The 18922-nt window shown below is 37.2% G+C and overlaps 1 protein-coding gene across 5 annotated transcripts in view; it reads left to right on the plus strand.

Moving 5' to 3' along the window:
- Nucleotides 1–14035, plus strand: part of LOC113092614 (deleted in malignant brain tumors 1 protein-like) — a 37719-nt gene extending 23684 nt beyond the window's left edge. For 4 of the 5 annotated variants that reach the window (XM_026258279.1, XM_026258281.1, XM_026258283.1 and 1 more), the window contains 11 exons: nucleotides 782–814; nucleotides 976–1020; nucleotides 1148–1453; nucleotides 10080–10118; nucleotides 10847–10966; nucleotides 11072–11256; nucleotides 11523–11683; nucleotides 11865–12110; nucleotides 12262–12424; nucleotides 13293–13395; nucleotides 13522–14035. In XM_026258279.1, the coding sequence (XP_026114064.1) occupies nucleotides 782–814; nucleotides 976–1020; nucleotides 1148–1453; nucleotides 10080–10118; nucleotides 10847–10966; nucleotides 11072–11256; nucleotides 11523–11683; nucleotides 11865–12110; nucleotides 12262–12424; nucleotides 13293–13395; nucleotides 13522–13529 (1409 nt within the window). In that variant the 3' untranslated portion in view covers nucleotides 13530–14035. The remainder of the gene's footprint in view (nucleotides 1–781; nucleotides 815–975; nucleotides 1021–1147; nucleotides 1454–10079; nucleotides 10119–10846; nucleotides 10967–11071; nucleotides 11257–11522; nucleotides 11684–11864; nucleotides 12111–12261; nucleotides 12425–13292; nucleotides 13396–13521) is intronic. The other variant, XM_026258280.1, reaches the window with a different exon arrangement.
- Nucleotides 14036–18922: the final 4887 nt, after the last annotated feature.

The raw sequence follows: 18922 nt of genomic DNA on the forward strand, positions 1-18922 counted from the left end.
TAAAAGATACATTGAAGGAGAGACTAGGACCTTTGAGCCAATCATGTTGCTCAGTGCACATCACCCCATAACACATGTACATCTCATGCACCTCTCCCTGGTACGGACTGTCTCAAAACTAATTGTTCCTGGTACATGGTTCCTCTTTATAAGTTGTTTTCAGCCTAAAAGTTTTCATAACAAAACCCACCAAATCGCTTTTTAAAAAATATCCCAAATCTCGCCCTGTCCATTCTTGGGGTTAAAATATAAGTTTTTTTGGTGGGCTTCCTGGTAAAATCTGTATTCCAGGGGCTAAGTATCATGTTATTGGAATCGCTTCAACCCGTGGAAACAATGTTAAACTAGCCAAATTCCTAGGGAAAACCACAGACCCCAACACTGCCAACAGCATTCACACAATACTGTCGAGTAAATTTGTTTGGTCATAGCATCCCAAGTGGTGACTTGAGAAAATGACGATCAAAGGCTATGAGTGCATTAAGCTTCATTTGTAACTTTGGAACTTTTACTCAGTTGGTAAATTTAGTTAAGGGAATTACCTGTTCTCAACATAAGACAGTGAACTTTGTTCCAATTTGAAAAGGTGCCGCCTCATTTCTGGCGTGGCATCATTGTGGCTGAATTTATTAGCATGTAAAAGGCAAATGGTAAAGAGAATAACAATTTCTTGTTTAGCGTCTGTTTGAATATCATTTTCACTGTGGGAATTATCACGCAAAGAAAGAAATCCATCCTCGAACAGTAATAAACTTCAAATATCTCTCTTCTTCTGTGATAGGCCTGGCACAAACTAGCGCAGCAGCACCGACAGGTAATTATACACCTTTGAATTAGAACCAGATCAGATTTTCTCATAACCTGTAAAACTGCCGTAAACATTTGATTGAACTGAACAAACTTGAAGCACTGCAATCAATCTGACATGCCAACATCATCATCCAAATTTTATGTTGTGTATTTTTTTTTCTCCAGTTGCAGTGACATTGAACACGAATGCTCCACAGCCAGGAGTCAGAAGTAAAGACTTTGGGGAGGATGAAACTTCATTATTATTACCACTTTCCCTCGTCAAAATTACAAAAAAAAACAAGTTAACAAATCCAATGACCCGTTCTTCTATCTTTTTATTCTTGATGATTATTAGCTGTCAGGTTGGTGAATGGATACAACCTCTGTTCCGGAAGAGTGGAGGTTCTTCACAATGGAGTCTGGGGAACAGTGTGTGATGATCTGTGGGATTCAACAGACGCGGCAGTGGTGTGTAGAGAACTGGGCTGCGGGAATGTCACAGAGGCAAAGAGCTCTGCTTATTTTGGACAAGGCTCTGGACAAATATGGTTGGATGATTTTCATTGCCGTGGAAATGAATCTACACTGACAAACTGTCCATCAAATGGATGGGGAAACCATAACTGTGGGCACAATGAAGATGCTGGAGTCATCTGCCAAGGTGAGTCAAACACATTTATACTACGTTTGTATACAGCAGCTATGATGTTGTCTAGGACATTTTCTCATTAGCAATAAAACAGCCTTTCATGATCCAAATAACATGATCTATTTTAAAGAACCAAAATACAATTTAAATATTTCATTCTTTTTGTGTGTTTTTCACATTTTCAACAGCACAATCAAGTTTTCCAATTATGTACTGTTTATTCCTCAATTACGTGGTCAAGCTCACCAACAGCCAGGGTTGCCAAGTTGTCACAACAAAACCCACCAAATTGCAACTCAAAAATAGCCCAAATCTCGCCCTGTCCATTCTGGGGGTAAAAATATAATTTTTTTGGTGGCCTTCCTGGTAAATCTGCATTCCAGGGGCTAAGTATCATGTTATTGGAATCGCTTCAACCGTGGCAACAATGTTAAAGTAGCCAAATTCCTAGGGAAAACCACAGACCCCCCCCCAACACTGCCAACAGCATTCACACAATACTGTCGAGTAAATTTGTTTGGTCATAGCATCCCAAGTGGTGACTTTAGAAAATGACGATCAAAGGCTATGAGTACATTAAGCTTCATTTGTAACTTTGTAACTTTTACTCAGTTGGTAACTTTAGCTAAAGGAGTTTCATGTTCTCAATATAAGACAGTGAACTTTGTTCCAATTTGAAAAGGTGCCGCCTCATTTCTGGCGTGGCATCGTTATGGCGGAATTTATTACCATGTAAAAGGCAAATGATTGGGCTCTAGTTGTCCTGGTCTCTGCTGTCTTTCAGGGCTGTAGAGGTCCTTTCTAGGTGCCGATCCACCATCTGGTCTGGATACGTACTGGATTCGGGTGACTTCTGTGACCCTGATCTGACTGATACAGACTGGATCTGGTGGCTACGGTGACCTCGGAATAAGAGAGAAACAGACTAATGTTAGCATAGATGCCATTCTTCTAATGATATAGCAAGTACATCGGGTGATATGGGAAGTGATCCCGGTTCCAGTTTACCTGATTAGTGCAGTCTAAAAATCCTTTAATGGATTTGGATATTAAAATCATATTAGTATGTTATGTGTAAGCCCGGTTAAAAAGATGGGTCTTTAATCTACATTTAAACTGCAAGAGTGTGTCTGCCTCCCAATCAATGTGAGGTAGGTTATTCTAGAGTTTAGGCACCAAATAGGAAAAGGATTCTGCCGCCTGCAGTTGATTTTGCTATTCTAGGTATTATCATTTGCCTGAATTTTGAGAACACAGCGGATGTAAAGGATTATAAAGTAAAAGGAGCTCACTCAAATACTGAGGTGCTAAACTATTAAGGGCTTTATAAGTAATAAGCAATATTTTAAAGTTTATTCAATGTTTGATAGGGAGCCAGTGCAGTGTTGAGAGGACTGGGCTAATATGGTCACGTTGTGGAAATTCTAATTCAATTACAATTTGTAGAGACTGAGAATGAAAAACCAAACAGTTTTGTCTTTGTATTGCTTTAATTCTCTGCAGAGAATGATCTGGTTTACACACAGCTTCTGAGTCTGTGTGCAAAGAGATAACACGCAGACTCAGTCCACTTTTTATAGAATGTAAAAGATACATTGAAGGACAGACTAGGACCTTTGAGCCAATCATGTTGCTCAGTGCACATCACCCCATAACACATGTACATCTCATGCACCTCTCCCTGGTACGGACTGTCTCAAAACTAATTGTTCCTGGTACATGGTTCCTCTTTATAAGTTGTTTTCAGCCTAAAACAGTTACGTGCACAAGTTATACAAAATAACTCTATGATACCGAGAACCAGCACATACCTCTCTAACAGCTCCTACCACCACCACCCAACAAATTGGAAAAAATGGCGGAGGAAGGCAGTCGCTCGACAGGTGCTGCTGCACCCTTCCCAAAACAAACTGGGAGACCGCGAGATCATTTTTTTGTTAAGGGAATTTATGCATCTTGGAACTCACGCATCAAATACAGTGGAACGGAAAACTCATTGCATCTCTGGGTAATTCTATGTGTGATGTTTCTCCTACTGACTCAGCTGTGGGGAACTCGTGAACGCGAACGCCATACTTTGTTGCAGGCCACGGCGTTCGCAGACTTGGCCGTGCCAATGCCACTTGCTTCATGGTGCCAATAAACCATATACTCAAACGTTTTAAATGATGGAAGAGCGTGTGCTCGTAGCGCGCTGCGCGAGCGGCGCTGCTCCAGACCGACGGTACCAGCGAGTCGGACTCGAGGATATTCTGTCTTTCTCTGCATGGTTCTGCTTCTATGTGGGGATATTCATCTAAACCCTGGGCCTATGGATCATCAAGATCGTGTGAACATTCTAAAATCAGCTGTTTCCGCTCATGTGGTGCAATCGCCGGCGTCGCTGACCCATATCCAAGACTCTAGCGTGGGAAAACAAGGTAACCCCCTGACAAACTCTGCTCCTAAATTAATTCCTGAGAACATATTAAAAGCAGTGATCCACGCAAAGCCAGCAGCAACTGCAAATACGGCCGCCTTACTTAAACAGTAGCAAATGAAACTGTTTCAGACTGTGAATCATGCGAGCGTACTTTGGAACCCGAAAACAAAGCCGAAGGGTATTTTCGGAGGACACTTAAACATCCGCAGCATCGTTTCGAAGACTGAGCAAATTCAACATTTGTTGACAGATTCAAATCTGGATTATCTGTGCTTAACGGAAACTTGGTTAACTCCTAATACTCCCTCTTCTATAGTGAAAGTGTCGGGATACACCTTGTATAGACGCGACAGAAACAAAGGTAAAGGCGGCGGTGTGCTGATTTATGTAAGAGATCACATCCAAAGTAAACAACTGGATATCAGTGACTGTAACTTGGAGTGTGTGGGGACTACTATTACTTTATCTCCTCAAATGACTTTTTGTGTATTAGCAATTTATCGACCTCCTAAAGCTACTAATGATTTCTTTATTTCTCTTGGTAATTTACTTAAACAGTGTGATGGAAAAGAAGTCATTCTTCTGGGTGACCTTAATTTAAATTGGTTTGAGAAATCATGTAGAAACAAACTCAAAGAAATAACAAAACCTTTTCAAATGTCACAACTATTAAGTAAACCAACTCGTATAACAAGATCCTCTCAAACTTTAATAGATTTAATATTGACAAATAAACCCGAGAGAATAATTAAAACTTATAATTTAATTACAGGCATGTCTGATCACAATTTAACTCTAGTAGCTAGAAAATTGATAAAAACAAAGTGCAAGAATGAAAATCAAACGAATAGTAAAATGTATATCACATTCATTCCAAAGAAAGATTTACAACTGGTGGAAAAAGATTTAATACAAACAAAGTGGGCAGACATCCTGGAGAAAAAATCTTGTGAACAGGGCTGTCATGATCTTATGTTGGCTGTAAATGACATTTTAATCAAATATACAAAAAAGAATCAAAGAAAGCGACGTGCAAAACGAAATTTGCCATGGTTCAACAAAATTATTGAGGATATGATGAAAAAGCCAGATATGGCGCTAAAAAAATTTCTCAAATCAGGACTAACAACGGATCGATTCGCCTTTACAAATCAAAGAAATAAAGTTACAGCTGAGCTTAGAAAGGCCAAAGCCAGTTTTTTCTTGAAATCATTAGAAATGCACAAGGTAATAGTAGATTAATATGGAAAACTATTGATAAACTGATTGGAAAGGAAAAGTCAAAATGTGAGAATATTTGTCTAAATATAGAGGGAAAAATTATTGATGACTCTTTTGCAATAGCAACAAATTTTAATGATTATTTTTTAAACAATGTCCAAAAAATGGCTCAGAATTTTCACATTGCTCACCCCCTTCTCACAATCAGTGACAAATCTGGTTTTAATCTTAGCTCAATAACTAAAACTAAAGTTGAAAAAATTATTACTGTGCTAAACAACAGCAAAGCAAAAGATATTTATGGACTTGATACTTCTTTTCTTAAACAATATAAGGACATCTTCTCTGATCCGTTAACAATAATGATCAATCAATCGATTAGTGAGGGTATTTTTCCAGCAGCCTTAAAACCTGCGATTGTCACTCCAATATTTAAGTCTGGGAACAAACAAGACATGAACAATTATCGTCCAATAAGTATCCTCCCAGCTGCGTCAAAAGTGCTTGAGAAGACAGTGGCAGAGCAACTTACTACCCACTTTGAATCACAAGCTCTTTTAAATCCAATGCAATTTGGTTTCAGACGGAAATACTCAACAGACTCTGCCTGTTGTTACTTCCTGGAAACTATCAGGGCATATGTGGATCGGGGAAGGGTGGTGGGAGCAGTCTTCCTTGATCTGCGTAAAGCTTTTGATACTGTCAATCACCAGATACTTTACAGTAAATTAAATCAATACAGTCTCTCTGAGCACACCCAAAATTGGATAAGATCTTATTTGAGCGACCGACATCAGTGTGTGCAAGTGAATAACATCCAATCTGTGTTCAGAGCCACTTCGATGGGAGTGCCGCAAGGGTCTATTTTGGGACCCTTGCTTTTTAGCATCTATATAAATGACCTCCCTACAGTGTGTTCGGACGTTGATATAATCATGTACGCTGATGATACGGTTATCTTCACTTCTGGGGAAAATGAGCTGGAGGTTGCTGACAAATTATCAAAAGAGATGCAAAAATTTGCACAATGGTTACATACGTCTTGTCTGACCTTAAACGTTGATAAAACGGTCTCAATGTTTTTTTCAAATAAACGTAAATTACAAGTAACTCAAGAAATTCAAGTAAATGGACAAACAATTAAAAATGTAAATGAAACAAAATATTTAGGTCTAATACTCGATTCGAACCTTGGTTTTAAAAGTCACATAAAAAATCTTAGTAATAAATTGAAATTTAATTTGATGAACTATAAACATATTAGAAATTCATTAACTACGGAAGCCTCAAATATATACCTCAACACTATGATTGTCCCACATCTTCTGTATTGCATGTCTAGTTGGTCTCAGGCGTGTAAAACATCGTTAAAATTACTTGAATCATTATATAAAAGGGCCATAAAAATCCATGATAAAAAGCCTCGCCAGTACCATCACTGTAAAGTACGAAGTAAATATAACATTTTGAGTTTTGAAAACCTCATTAAATATAATCAAATTTCTGCTTTATTTAAAATTATCCACAACATTGCTGCTCCCCCCTTGAGAAAATTTGTCACATTAAATTCGGAGAGAATTTCTAGAGCCACACGGTCGACAGTCAGAGGAGAGTGCAGTGTTCCAAAACGTAGAACCACATATGGTCAACAATCATTCTTTTATAAAGCAGCGAACCTTTGGAATATTCTTCCAAATTAAATTATCTCATGCACAAACTATAGTACATTTACACGCCTGTCCAAACAGTGGTTATTATTAAAGCAAACCTGTACGCACTAAATTGACTGTGATATGAACGATGTAAATTCTGAGTGAGTGAGTAAGTGAGTGAGTGAGTGATAGATTCCTGAAGTGGAGTGTGTTTTTATGATGTGAGTAATGATTTTATGTATTGTTCTGTATATGTTTTATGAACTTTTGTACGTAGGGCCTATAACATCTACCTGTCCAGGGACTGCAGGTGGAAATTAGCATTTTTTGCTATAACCTGGCACGTGACATCTCTTCTTTTTTAGACTAATGTTTTTTCTGTGCATTGTCCCTGATCAAATAAAAATAAATTCAAATTCAAATGTCCCTATGGACTATATATACTACCTTATTCAGTGTATGTTTAAAAAGATACCTAAATTAGATAAATGCAATCAATGCCAAATTAACAAAACTAAAAATTTCCATAACATCATACTTCCTGGTTCTAGTAAGAAGTCTTGCTGTTGCATTTTGGACTAGCTGTAGTTTGTTTACTAAGCGTGCAGAACAACCACCCAATAAAGCATTACAATAATCTAACCTTTGAGGTCATAAATGTATGGATTAACATTTTTGCATTTCACATTGAGAGCATAGGCCGTAATTTAGATATATTTTTGAGATGGAAAAGTGCAGTTCTACAAATGTTAGAAGCGTTGCTTTCTAAGGAAAGATTGTGATCAAATAGCACACCTAGGTTCCTAATTGACGACGAAGAATTGACAGAGCAGCCATCAAGTTTCAGACAGTGTTCTAGGTTATTACATGCAGAGTTTTTAGGTCCTATAATTAACACCCCTGTTTTTTCAGAATTTAGCAGTAAGAAATTACTCGTCATCCAGTTTTTCATATCGACTATGCATTCCATTAGTTTTTCAAATTGGTGTATTTCACCGGGCCGTGAAGAAATATAGAGCTGAGTATCATCACCATAACAGTGAAAGCTAACACCATGTTCCCTGATGATATCTCCCAAGGGTAACATATAGAGCCTGAAGAGTAGCGGCCCTAGTACTGAGTCTTGAGGTACTCCATACTGCACTTGTGATTGATATGATACCTCTTCATTCACTGCTACGAATTGATGGTGGTCATATAAGTACGATTTAAACCATGCTAATGCACTCTGCCAAAAAAGTGTTCAAGTCTATGCAAAATAATGTTGTGGTCAATTGTGTCAAACACAGCACTAAGATCCAATGGAACTAAAAGAGAGATACAACCACGATCAGATGATAAGAGCAGATCATTTGTAACTCTAAGGTGAGCAGTCTCAGTACTATAATACGGTCTAAATCCTGACTGGAAATCCTCACATATACCATTTTTCTCTAAGAAGGAATATAATTGTGAGGATACCACCTTTTCTAGTATCTTGTACAGAAAAGGGAGATTCGAGATTGGTCTATAATTAACTAGTTCTTTGGGGTCATGTTGTGGTTTTTTGTTGAGAGGCTTAATAACAGCCAGTTTTAAGGTTTTGGGGACATATCCTAATGACAATGAGGATTTAATAATAGTCAGAAAAGTATATATGACTTCTGGAAGCATCTCTTTTAGGAGCTTAGATGGTATAGGGTCTGAAATACATGTTGTTGGTTTAGTTGATTTAACAAGTTTATACAATTCTTCCTCTCCTATAGTAGAGAAGGAGTGGAACTGTTTCTCAGGGGGTCCATAGTGCACTGTCTGATGTGATACTGTAGCTGACGGCTGAATCGTAACAATTTTATCTCTAATATTATTGATTTTAGAAGTAAAGTAGATCATAAAGTCATTACTGCTGTGATGTTGGGAAATGTCAACACTTGTTGAGGCTTTATTTTTCTTTAATTTAGCCACTGTATTGAATAAATACCTGGGGTTATGTTTGTTTCCTTCTAAAAGAGAAGAAAAGTAATCGGATCTAGCAGTTTTGAATGCTTTTCTGTAGGATAGGTTACTTTCACGCCAAGCAATACGAAATACCTTTAGTTTTAATTTCCTCCAGCTGCGCTCCATTTTTCGGGCTGCTCTCTTTAGGGAGCAAGTATGCTCATTATACCATGGTGTCATACTGGTTCCCTTAACCTTCCTTAAGCGTAAAGGAGCAACTGTATTTAAAATGCTAGAAAAGAGAGAGTCCATAGTTTTCTGTTACATCATCAAGTTGTTCTGGGGTTTTGGATATGCTAAGGAACTTGGATACATCAGGAAGATAACTAAAAAGCAGTCTTTTGTGGTAGAAGTGATGGTTCTACCATACTTGTAACATGAAGTAGAATTTACAATTTTGGCTATATGAAGTTTGCACAAAACTAAATAATGATAATAAAGATATCATCACTTGGCTGCATCATTTCAACACTATCAACATCAATTCCATGTGACAGTATTAAATCTAGAGTATGATTTCAATAATGAGTAGGTCCTGAAACGTGTTGTCTAACCCCAGAGTTCAGAATGTCTATAAATGCTGATCCCAATGCATCTTTTTCATTATCAACATGGATATTAAAATCACCAACTATTAAAACTTATCTGCAGCCAGAACTAACTCAGATTTTATTTACCATTTATTCCTCAATAACGGGGTCAAGCTCACCAACAGCCAGGGTTGCCAGGTTTTTATGACAAAAAAAAACAAAAACTAAGTCGCTACTCAAAACAAGTTCAAATCTAGCCCAGTTGGGCTTTTTGGGGGGTAAAATAGAAGATTTTTGGCTGGGTTCCTGGTTAAATGTGCATTCCAGGGGCTATGCAGTACTGTTGATTAGAATTTTTTGGTCATAGCACCCCCAGTGGTGACTTTAGGAAAAGTCGATCAAAGGCTATGAGTACATTAAGCTTAATTTGTAACTTTGTAACTTTTACTCAGTTGGTAAGGCTAGCTAAAGGATTTGCTTGTTCTCAATATAAGACAGTGAACTTTGTTCCAATTTGAAAAGGTGCCGCCTCATTTCTGGCGTGGCATCATTGTGGCTGAATTTATTAGCATGTAAAAGGCAAATGGTATAGAGAATAACAATTTCTTGTTTAGCTTTTCACTGTGTGAATGAAATCCATCCTCGAACAGTAATAAACTTCAATTATCCTTTGAATTGGAACCAGATCAGATTTTCTCATAACCTGTAAAACTACCTAAACAATTAAATTGAGCCAAACAAAACTTGAGGAGATGCAATCAATCTGACATGCCAACATCATCAACAAAACATAATGTTGTGTATATTTGTGTTAGTTTTTGTTTCTGCATCAACAGTGAAATTGAACACGACTGCCCCACAGCAAGGAGTTGGAGGTAAAGATGATTGGGAGGATGAAACTCCACTATATTACCACTTAGCTATCTCATCAAAAATATAAAAGTCACAGGACATTTTCTTGATAGCAATACAACAGCATTTCATAATCCAAATAACATCATCTACTTTAAAGAACCGATATATAATACAAATATTTAATTCTTTGTTTTTTTTCAAATTTCCAATGGCTCAACAAAGTTTTTAATTATTTACCATTTATTCCTAAATTACGGGGGCAAGCTCACCAACAGCCAGGGTTGCCAGGTTTTCACCACAAAAGCCCAGTTGCTTTTTGGGGGGTAAAATACAAGATTTTTGGCTGGGTTCCTGGTAAGATGTGAATTCCAGGGGTATGCAGTACTGTTGATTAGAATTGTTTGGTCATAGCACCACCAGGGGTGACTTTAGGAAAATTTGCTCAAAGTATATTAGTATATTTAGCTTCATGTATAACTCATACACATTAAACATACCTGGCTGCATTACTTTAAAGAGAGATTAGAAACTGAATGAGTAAAACAGATATAAGCAAATAAAAGTATTCATTCATCATTAATTTGCTATTATTAACAAAACTATCAAATTAAATAAATCAAAATAACCCAAGTGCATAATTAAATAGAGAGCTAAAACTTTGTACATATGACCTTGGTGATGTAATTCAATTTCTATGAGCGTACAAAATGTTCCACCTGCTTCATTCATTCTTTGGTTCTTGTCTTAGCTTTAAATGATCCCTGTTTTGAGCTCAACTGCACGGAGGATGAATGGTGTGGAGAGAAAAATGATGTTTATGGCTGTTTCTGTAACAAGAGTCATCACAGACCAGACCCACAATCTTTTGGTTGGACAACATTGCACAACTACAACTCAAATCTACATTTTAATTAATCAATCAATTTTTTATTTAAAGCTTACTTAGGTGTTCATAATCTTTTTTTTCTGTCAGATTTCTCTGAGGTTTGTGAAAGCAGCTCTGGTTCCATTTCCCTGTCTCGCTGTCAGCTCTTTGAGGCTGGTTTTCCTGCTGACAACTTACACCTCAATGACCCCAACTGCAAAGGAACAGTCTGGAATGGCAGAGTGGAGTTCTATTTTGACAACAATGACCACATCTGTGGTACAAGTATTTTGGTATGAAATATTATGCTATTTAAAACACACTAGGTTCTCACGTCTCAGTTTACCACTTAATGAATAATGCTGAAGTACAACTATGGATAGATTTCTAAGCTTTTTTTAATCAAACATTCCCCCCCCCCATTTTCTAGTCGACTGATGTGTTTTGCTCTTAATACAGTACCTTTTGATGAAATCTGGTGTTATAAATATATTTAAAAACCTTGTAGATAAAATCTTGAATTCAATTCAAACCAAAATGTTATTTATCTGGTCCACAGGCCAATGGCACCCACTTCATTTATGAGAACTTTATTTTTGGAACGTCAGACTCGACTGAAGGTCCCATCAGCAGGAAGGGAATTCTGAAGCTGAATTTCAGTTGTGTATACCCCCAAACCCAATCACTTTCTATGAATATGGAAATCAATCCACTAGAGAGGTGGGACTTCAAGTGTTGTCTCTGTTTGTGACAATTTATTTAAAATAAACAGAAAGTTTTATATCTGGTAATTTTCTGTAAACCGAGAGCACATTTATTACTGTATATCTGTAAATTATTCATTAAATTGATACAGAATGCAGCAGTTTTCCACATATCAACCTTACATCTATTTTAACAGCATTGTCCACAAGAAGCTTCCTGCTGGTCAAGGGAGATATCAGGTCAGGATGGTTCCATATCAGGATGCTGAGTTCTCCAAGCCCTTCAATGGGAGTGTCAATGTGGAGCTGAACCAGCAGATGTTTCTGGAAGTTCATGTAGACGGGGTTGACAGTCGTCAGTTTGCTACAGTGATTGACTCATGTTGGGCTACACCTGAGAACGATCCTAATCATTCTGTCCGCTGGGACCTCATCAGCGGAGAGTAAGGGTTTTCTTCTGCAAATAATCTGTAAATAATCTATAATCTGCAAATAATTTTTCTTTGTTTTTTGGTTGAAATAATTATTTTTAACAGTGGTCCTTTCATACAATTCCTTTATAAAATGGATGACTATCACTACTGATATTCTCAGGTGTCCCAGTCCAAATGATGAGACAGTGGAGCTGCTGCAGAATGGAGTCTCCACATCTAGCCGTTTCTCCTTCAGGATGTTTTTCTTCACTGAAAACTCCACTAAGGTTTACGTGCACTGTACTATTCACATTTGCCTTCTGGCAGGAAACCACTGCTCAACTGTGAGTCACAAACCCTCTCTGATGCATACATATAAATATGGTTGAAAGACATTCCAAGGTATTAATTAATTTTCAACAACTACACAGCTATGGAGTAGTTCCTGGTTTGACCGCATTAGAGTTCCATATCACTTTGCAGATTATTACACAAGCTTTCGCTTTCTCTTTCACCACACACACACACACTCACACACACATACCTTGGTGAACCGTGCCCTTAATTGATTGTCTGCAATCAAGACATTTCATGTGTTTGATCTGCGTTTTTTTCCTTGTCAAACTTCACAATAGAATTGTGCAGTTTAATTTAAATAAATAAATATTGCCTAAACAAATACAGAAATAAATTACATTTAATTAATAAATAAACCATTTGTTAACATACTTTATCTCTCAACCAAATATTTTAAAAGATAACTACACAAGTTATCTCTTTCGCCCTTGTCCTTTAGTGACTGCTTAAATACAGCCCATCCTTGTTAGTTTGAAAGTCTAATGGGTGTGCATTTATTTTCAATAATTCAACGACCCTTCATCAGTTATTACTTATATATATATATATATATATATATACATACATATATATATATATATATATATATATATATATATATATATATATATATATATATATATATATACATCAATTAAATAAAGCTGTCAATAAATGCTGAATCCAAAATTTTTAAATTTAATGACTAAACATTTTATATTTTAGTATCTCGTCGTGTTTTATTGCAATATCTCCTAAAACAAAACACATGATTTCTTATATCTCTGTTTCTTATTTCTCAGTTTTAAATATAGAATCATCTGATTGCATTAATCAGTTCACAGCTCAAGTATCCTGTATTTTCTTCTCTTTTAGCACTGTGACTCTGGATCCCACTTGAGAGAGGGCAGGTCTGCAGAATTCCATGACAGTGCTTCCATTTCCATGGGTCCCCTGATGATGTCTGAAAGGAACCAAGGTTTTTGCTTTTTCTCATCTATTTATGTTTTGTTATGTATTGTTTATGCATATTTTTTTCTAAATATGATAAATGTCTGTTTTGAATCTATTACATGTCACTTTTTATTATATTTATTGTTCACAGGTATTTGAGCCCCAGAGCGGCAGAACATATCCACTGCTTAAGTGTCTGCGTGGTTCTTTGATATTATTTGTTTCTCTGCATGAAGTGTTTTCATCTTTTTTTGCAGAATATTTCACTGATTGAAATATTTCTGCCAAGAATACTCATTGTTTTATACAAATCTCATCTCTTTCAAAATGAATGTCTTACTGATGCTACACTCCTACAAGCTGTGTTTCTCATTGCAAAATACACTCTTAAGATCATCTAAATTTTTTTGTGTTTTTTTTTTTTTTTTTTATGATGGATTGACATGTTTCCAAAACCAGCATGTAGATTGTTCATTATTTAGCAGAACTTCAGTGCACTGTTATGGGATATATACCAAAGTTACTGAATAAATCCATCCAGTGGTTACATTTTCTTTGGTCATTATAGTGTGGGGTAGAATCATTAGGAAGAACAGAAATAATATTATTCTATGTAGTTATGGCTTTTGTTTTTGCTGCAGTATAAATAAACAGAATCCACTGTCTCTGAGTTTATGGTTTATGCTTTTGTCCCCATGCTCCTGATTAATGTTGGTGCACCAAACTATATCCTATCTAACTGATCAGAATTATGGTTTTCATAAAAATGAAGATCAAAACTGGAAAAAATTCCTAAAGTCTAAACTATTATAACCCTTGTGCGCTCCTCATTTGAGTCACACTCATGGTCTTTGCGGTCAAAAGTGACTGGAAACCTGAAATGAAAATCTTTTTTTCTTCAGCAAAATCAATGTAATATAATTTTGTATTTTGAGAGAATTTCATGGTACTAATTAGTATTTATGCAATAATTATGATCAGTTTTTCCCATTGAAAATAGTACGGAAGGGTTTTATCTTTTTTTTTATAATTACTTATCAATTCATGTAGTATTTCAGATTGAAATAGAGACTACTTTCTGACTCATTTTGGCTATATGGTTATATGAGTATGTGTAATTCTGTAAGTGTGTGTAAGTAAGCGTGTGAGAGTGGATGTATCCATTTTACATTCTTGATATTTTATAGTGCAACCCCTTCCTTGCGGTCCAATTTTTTTTTTTACTACATTGTAGTTGAATTATTGATTTTATTTTACATAGTTGCAGTTTTACAGTCACAGCAGTTCATAGGTGTGTATGTGTGTGTCAGGGTGTGTGAGAGCTGGTGTGTTGATTTTGCACTCTAGATGTTTTAGAGTTTCATCCCTTTATTGCTGTGCAGTTTTTTCTGCATTGTGGGGGATTTGTAGATTATACACATAAAAATGTTCTGTATATTCACATTTTTTTCCCAGTTTTCCGTTCATTTCATATGGTCGGTCATTTATGACCAAAGACCATGAGTGTGACTGTTTTTTTATGACCACTTAGCTTTTTCGAATCATGCCCTCAACTTATTTTTGTTTGTTCATGTGTTCACAAACCGAGTGCCATAGTTTCATACCAATCTGGTGAAGCTACGTTTAAAAAAAAAATTAAAATGTAAAATTCTCCTGTCAAAAATTACTCATTTAAGCTTCCATTCTACCTATTATTTCTAATCTATCTATCTCTCTCCAATGCTAAAAGGACATACTACCACAACAAAATTAACAATTTGTCCAACTCTTGTATGCGCTTTAAAGCAATTTCCTCCCTCCTTTGTCCTCCTCCTCCTTCATAAACTCTAATAGCTGATAAGTGTGTGACGTGGAGAAATGTTCACTGATGGTTGTAATTTAATTAATGAAGAGTGTGGCAATCACATCGTACACACAAACATACACCAATCTCAGAGGCAGAAGTATCCAATCTCTTCCTTTACAAACGTCCTACTACTTGTCCACTTTATCCTATTCCTTCTCATCTCCTTCAAGCCATTTTTCCTGCAGTTGTACCTGCACTCACTCACATCATTAAAACATCCATGCATTCTGGTGTTTTCCATCAGCTTTAAAACAGGCTTGCAGAATCCCACCACCCTCCCGTCAACTCTCATGAAAAAACTTTAAAACCTTTTTTTTAATTTTAAGCTCTTACAGCCAATTTAAACTTTCAGGCAAGGCTTTCTCACAGCAACCTAAAGTTTGTCTTGTCTATGTGCATTTTACAATAACAAGATATAGTGCAATCTTAAAGGGAAAGTTCACCCAAAAATCAAAATTATGTCATTAAAAACTCATCCTCATGTCGATGAGTTTATCTTTAGAACAGAGTTTAAGATATTTTATATTTAGTCAGAGAGCTCTCAGTCCCTCCATTGAAACTGTGTGTATGGTATACTGCAAAAACTATGACTTTATTCTGTCTTCTCTGGCGTGTCTGTTGTGAGAGAGTTCAAAACAAAGCAGTTTGTGATATCCGGTTCGTGAACGAAACATTCAATGTAACCAGATTTTTTTGAACCAGTTCACCAAATCGAACTGAATTGGTTTAAGCGGTTCGTGTCTCTATTACGCATTAATCCACAAATTACTTAAACTGTTACATTTTTTTTTATGTGGCTGACACTCCCTCAGAGTTCAAACAAACCAATGTCCCGGAGTAATTCATTTACTCAAACAGTACACGGACTGAACTGCTGTGAAGAGAGAACTGAAGATGAACACCGAGCCGAGCCAGATAACAAACAAAAGACTGACTCTTTCACAAGCAAAATACTTTGTTACCTTACTTAAGTAGAAATTTGGAGTATCTATACTTTATTCGAGTAATTTTTTTTAGCTGACTTTTTAGTAGGGTTGGGTATGGAACCGATATCCGATCGCCTCAGAGTCAGTCCCCTTAAATTTCATATGAAACTGGCGTCAGACCTGTCTCCTCTCCGTGTTACAGCGCACTCTTCAATCCGCAGACCATGGCGGAGCAGCGCAAGTGCACTTAAACACAGAGGACACAAGGTATGTGTTTATCGATAGATTGTTAGAATATCTGTATCTGTGCAGTTCTTTGTCATAAATACAGTTTACTTTATACATACACTACTGTGCAAAAGTCTTAGTCACATTAGTATTTTCACCCAAAAGAATGGTGTTTGGCCAGTTATTTATATATTTTGCTAGAGTGTGTCAGTAAAAAATATCCGTTTACATTTCCAAACATTCATTTTGCCGTTGTCAGACTGCTTGTACATTCAGTCTTAAGAGCAATCACTTCCCATGGTCCAAAAACATCAACACCCACATAGGTAAAGGGTGGAGCTATTGTCAACCGTTCTACAGGCAGATCAGACATCTGCTAATGTCCAGTCATCCCTCGCAGCTTTTTGCATGCACTTACCTCCTATTAGCCAAAATCCAGCAGCTCTGACAGTACCCTCCGTGAAGTGTCTGCCCTGACGTTTCACAGCCTCATGATAATGCCGTACAATAAGCTACATGTTGCCACATGATGTGTACCTTTGATGATGATAGGATTGACTTCACAAGTTCCCAGATCTGACCTCACAATACGTCCACCTACACGAAGTAAGCCATTATCGTCAAGGACAGGAGGTTTCCTCAACACACTCTTACAAGGATGATTATGGGTGGCAATGATTCTCTGTTGGATAACTCTCATTTTGAGCACTTTTCAACACAATAATTTTTGCTTTTTCCAGCTCTTCTTCAGTAGGACCTTTACAGCGGATATGCCACCCTCTACAACTATCATCTTTTGAGCATTAGGAGAAAGAACTGGCAATGTGAATCAGACGTGCTATCGATCTACTGAGAGTGTTAAAGCTAGACAATCTGCTGAATCTCTCAGAGTTCCATGTGAACTTGGGAACTTTAGTAAGGTTTGTTCACACTTGTGGGCGTATCTCAGAATCTAAGACTGGATCCACAAGCTCAAATGAATCCTGTGATTCAGACCGAAACTGGGAATTATGCAAGAAGCGTGGGCCTGTGAGCCACGAAGTGGAACCTAAGAAAGCTGCAGGTACAGATCTAGATCCGTGGTCTGCTGGGTTAAGTTCTCTGGGAACAAATTGCCATTGTGCTGGTGAACTGGATGAATGACCATCACCTTCAGCTTAACCTTACAAAGACAGAATTCCTGGTGATTTCAGCTAACCCTTTGCTTCATCACAACTTCTCTATACAGCTGGGTTCTTCAACCATTACTACTTCGAGGACAGCCAGAAACCTAGGAGTTGTGATGGATCATCAGTTAAGCTTCACAGACCACATTACTACAATGACCCGGTCCTGCAGATTTGCCTTATACAACATTAGGAAGATTAGACCCTTCCTGTCAGAGCAAGCCACCCAACTTCTTGTCCAAGCTCTTGTTCTCTCCAGACTGGACTATTGTAATGCTCTCTTGGCGGACCTTCCTGCATGTACTGTCAAGCATCTGCAATTGATCCAGAATGCAGCAGTGAGGATTGTCTTCAATGAGCCAAAAAAAGCACACGTTACCTCTCTCCTCATCAGGTTCCACTGGCTACCAGTAGCCGCTCGCATTAAATTCAAGGTACTGATGATTGCATACAAGATGACCACTGACACGGCACCAACATACCTAAGCTCACTGGTTAAATCTTATGTGTCCTCCAGAAGTTTGCGCTCTGCAAGTCAGGTCAAGTCAAGTCACCTTTATTTATATAGCGCTTTAAACAAAATATATTGTGTCAAAGCAACTGAACAACTTTCATTAGGAAAACAGTGTGTCAATAATGCAAAATGATAGTTAAAGGCATTTCATCATTGAATTCAGTGATGCCATCTCTGTTCAGTTAAATAGTGTCTGTGCATTTATTTGCAATCAAGTCAACGATATCGCTGTAGATGAAGTGACCCCAACTAAGCAAGCCAGAGGCGACAGCGGCAAGGAACCGAAACTCCATCGGTGACAGAATGGAGAAAAAAACCTTGGGAGAAACCAGGCTCAGTTGGGGGGCCAGTTCTCCTCTGACCAGACAAATAGGAAAAGGATCTGCCGCCCACAGTTGATTTTGATATTCTAGGTATTATCAAATTGCCTGAGTTTTGAGAACGTAGCGGACGTAGAGGATTATAATGTAAAAGGAGCTCATTCAAATACTGAGGTGCTAAACCATTCAGGGCTTTAGAAGTAATAAGCACTCCAGATGGCTCAGTCACGTATAATCTTGATTTGATTAATAACATATTTAATTTTTTTTATAAAGAACTATATAAATCTCAAATCACTGCTGAACAATCGGATATCATTGAATTCTTAGATAAACTTCCACTTACAGCCATCTCTGAAGAAGACAAGATATTTTTAGATTTGCCTTTGTCACCAGAAGAAGTCTTTAATGCTATTCAATCCATGCCTTCTAACAAATCTCCAGGTCCGGACGGTTTTCCCTGCGAGTTTTATAAGTCATTTTGGCCAGAAATTTCTCATATTCTAATGCCTGCCCTTCAAAATTTATTAGATAATGGAGTAGCCCCTGAAT

This window comes from Carassius auratus, unplaced genomic scaffold, assembly GCF_003368295.1.
Source record: "Carassius auratus strain Wakin unplaced genomic scaffold, ASM336829v1 scaf_tig00214672, whole genome shotgun sequence".
NCBI classification, from domain to species: domain Eukaryota; kingdom Metazoa; phylum Chordata; class Actinopteri; order Cypriniformes; family Cyprinidae; genus Carassius; species Carassius auratus.